The following is a 3,799-nucleotide window of genomic DNA, read 5'->3' on the forward strand; positions in this document are numbered from 1 at the left end:
AAGTCTACCATGCACTGTATTCTGGTACCCTATTAAAAACAGGTATTCAAGTAACAATCACCATAGCCTATGCCAACAGTTTCATGAACCCAATTTTGTATTCATTCATGGGTCAGGACTTCAGGAATAAATGCCTGATGTCTGTTCTTACTAGGATGGAAAATGCCTTGCAGGAGGAAGGCCGTTGTTCAAAAGCTATGTCCATGTCAAAATCAGCTGACGGTTAAAAATAGTCTTTCGTGGTAGAAACAGATTCCTTCCTTCCAGACGTCCTTCTTCTGTATGAACTGTTCCAGGGCAAGAAAACTTGTCTTTAATCTTCCAAAACAGAAGCAACAGTGGTCACTGCTTTCATTTCTTTGCTGCTTAAGTTTCGTTATCGTCATGTCACCGGCCAATAGCGTGCCAGTATGGCCGTCTCTGATTGGAGCCAAAGGTTCTGGCAGTAAACAGAGGAATTAGATCTGCTGGTTTCCAGCCTGAGCTGCTGGGTGAAATTTAAATTCCCCGGAAGTTCAGGCAGTGTTCACCCAGCCTATGCAAACACAAGAAAATCTGACTGAAAAAGTTTGTGATTTACAATAAATCTTGATTTATGCTTAAATGTATCTTAATTTTTGTAATAAATCATATTTTACTCATGAAGCTAAACTCTCGAGGACACTATCAAGGCATACGTTAATTTTCACAATCAATTCCATTTCTGTAGCCTGGTTGTACCATACCCTCGTACTAAAATCGTACATTATTCCTCTGTACCATTTTAGTACGAGGGTATGGTAATGGTGAAGGGAAATGAAAATTGAGCGGAAGCTTACTTATGGCTATGCCAGGCTACCATTTCTGGGAACCATTGCATAGTTGAAAGAATCATACTTCCTGTATGCATGAGTCAGACCATAAGATTACGTGTTACACTCTGGGAGCTTGAAATGACATTGCATTGGAGAGCAGCAAACACGGTCCTGATTTGTGCCTACTTTAGCTCCATTTTCCTATTCCAGTTTGTAGCTTTCCAGTGAGGACACATTAGTGTAAAGATGGTGTGTCTGTAGACATGCCATTGCATTCTCCAATACATTTAGTAAGAAAGATCGGTAACACTTTATTTGAAGGGGTCTACATAAGGGTGACATGTCACCGAAAGATCATATATTTATTGTTTTTATTATTTATTGTTTCGGTGCCGCCAAGAGACCTGACACTCCATGCCCCCTTAAAATGATATCCACACAGTGTCACACGCATGCATCCATGGGACTCAGGGGGAGAGTGGTGGTTTAAAAAGTTCATCTCACACACGCACATGTAACATGCGTTGTGTGGAACCACCGCGGTCCAGCCCTGCACACGCCCGGACTCGAACCCGCGAGACAGCAGCACCTCGGATCGGGAGTCGAGCGCGCTAACAATCCAGCTAAAAGCCCAGGCTACTAGCTTTCATGCCAGCAGCGCTCTTGAAGCGTCGGGGAGTGAGGTTTACTAACGTTCCACAGCATAGCTAACCAGCTAGCACCCGTTACACTCACCCCCCTAAACCTCACTCCTGATCCGGGTCACGGCACCAATGTAACCTGCGTTGTGTGGAACCACCGTGATCCAGCCCTGCACACGCCCGGACTCGAACCCGCGAGACAGCAGCACCTCGGATCGGGAGTCGAGCGCGCTAACAATCCAGCTAAAAGCCCAGGCTACTAGCTTTCATGCCAGCAGCGCTCTTGAAGCGTCGGGGAGTGAGGTTTACTAACGTTCCACAGCATTGCTAACCAGCTAGCACCCGTTACACACACACTTACAGTAACAGAGTAATTGTGTTCACATCCCACCATTTGTCAGGTGCAGGACAAATGGAACTTGCTAATGGGAGCTCAGAGCAGTGTTGCGGACATTCCATTTGTGGTAGTTTCCCAGAAAAGGGCAGAAAGGCGCTGCATTACGTGATGAACTTCAGGTATGCTAAATACCATGTAAAAATGAAGACGGCCGCACAGCGTGACTGGTCAAGGTGATGATTACGTTGGGTTCACGATGTCCATACATCTTGCCCCCGGGCCTTAAACAGTTCCATCCAATGAGGACATTACTTTAGGGACATAGCAGGGTGCGATGCCATTTGATTGGCAGTTGAACCCACATATCAATATTCCTTTGCTAGCAACACAGACATTTTTAAGTTAAAGAGACCCTGTGCAACTTTTTCATAGTCATATAATCGCTTGGAAATCGTTGTTTTGCTTGACTGACCAGTTTTATCGAATATATATCCTTGATTACATCTGGAAGTCTGAGACGCGTAAGGAACAAGAAGAACAATGCTTGCAATGTATTTATTTATATGTATACAGCCTATATATGTATAAATATACACGCTAAAGCTGTAGGTGAAGCTCTGCAGAGAAATATGCAAGCATAAAACCAGCGAAAACGAAAAGCGAAACCGAAACCGGAGATGAAATCGCCAATCCTGCATAGTTTCTGGAGAAATATAACACAAGGCTTGGCAATATACAGGATATGCACACACATTCAAAGACACACATACACACACGAACAAACACAAACACTGACCAACACACACACACACACACACACTCAAAGAAAGAGAGAGATAGATGGACAAACACACACAACACTGACATATTAACGCATGTACAAGAAATGCAAATGTTAATGTGCATGCGAATAGCACATATTTGTCTCCCAGACAACTCAGAGACAGAAATATATGTCCATGCTATCTCATACATACAAAGTGCATATAAATCATTGTTGCTCAAGCAGTAATATATATCACTTTGTAAAGTCCTATTAAAGAACAAGACATACACATATATGCACTTGCACAATGCATTCATGTTACAACACACAAACACACGCACACACACACACACACACACACACACACACACACACACACACACACACACACACTTCCGAGACGTATTTGTGAAATCTAGGACATTGTGATGAATGTTGAATGCCTTTAATTCATACGATCATAAGATACTTAATATAAACTTAATATCAAATGCTGCAAATAATGACCCAAAACTCATCCTTGCATGTGACATGGTGTTGATGCATTTTGCCATCGTAAATGTCCCTGAAGAGAAGTGAAACACAGTTTGCAGTAAAGCTACTCCTATTTATTGGCTATATTTCAGTACCTCCTCTCCTGTCCCTTGGTGTTCTAGTGTGTGATGTGTGTGGTGGGTGTGGCCGTACTGTGTAGCCTACAATGCTGAAACATCTCTGAAGAAACAATTGTCTCTAACCTATGCACTCTTCAACTCAGACACAATCCTTTCGCTGCTGAAATCCCTTTCTACATTACAGAGCAACTAGCCAATAGACAAGTGTGTGGAACTACAGTACATAGTGGGGTCTGGGGTCATAGTTGTGGTGGCAGTTGCTGTGGTGGCAGTTGCTAGGCAATAAGGTAAACTGTAGGCTGCTTCTGCTGCCAGTCAACAAAAATCATGTTTGTTTACGTAGACTACACAGGATTTCATGTCCGATAGACTCAACCAAGAAGAAAACCAAATAGCCCTTTCATTTGAAACTTGTAGAAATTACAATCAGAAGTTCATTTTCACCAATTCGTGTCTTGGAAAATGTTATCAATTATCTGGGGCCAGCACTCAGAAAAAGAGAACAATCCTGGAAAAAAACACATATGTAGCAACCCAAAATGCTTGGAATGCCTGGTCCTTGCTTGGTGTGCCTAGCCTAGAAATGTAGACGCCCCTGGCGGCGGTAAATCTAATTTGCTGCTGGGGGAGTCTAGCAACTCTCTATT

At 43.1% G+C, this 3,799-nt stretch overlaps 1 protein-coding gene across 1 annotated transcript in view; it reads left to right on the forward strand.

Moving 5' to 3' along the window:
• LOC134069118 (chemerin-like receptor 1) overlaps window positions 1–533 on the forward strand; it is a 1,334-nt gene extending 801 nt beyond the window's left edge. The window contains exon 1 of the mRNA XM_062524984.1: window positions 1–533. This exon is cut by the window's left edge and continues 801 nt beyond it. Coding sequence (XP_062380968.1) covers window positions 1–227 — 227 coding nt within the window. The 3' untranslated portion in view covers window positions 228–533.
• The last annotated feature ends 3,266 nt before the right edge of the window (window positions 534–3,799 follow it).

Source organism: Sardina pilchardus, chromosome 21 (assembly GCF_963854185.1).
Source record: "Sardina pilchardus chromosome 21, fSarPil1.1, whole genome shotgun sequence".
NCBI classification, from domain to species: Eukaryota; Metazoa; Chordata; class Actinopteri; order Clupeiformes; family Clupeidae; genus Sardina; species Sardina pilchardus.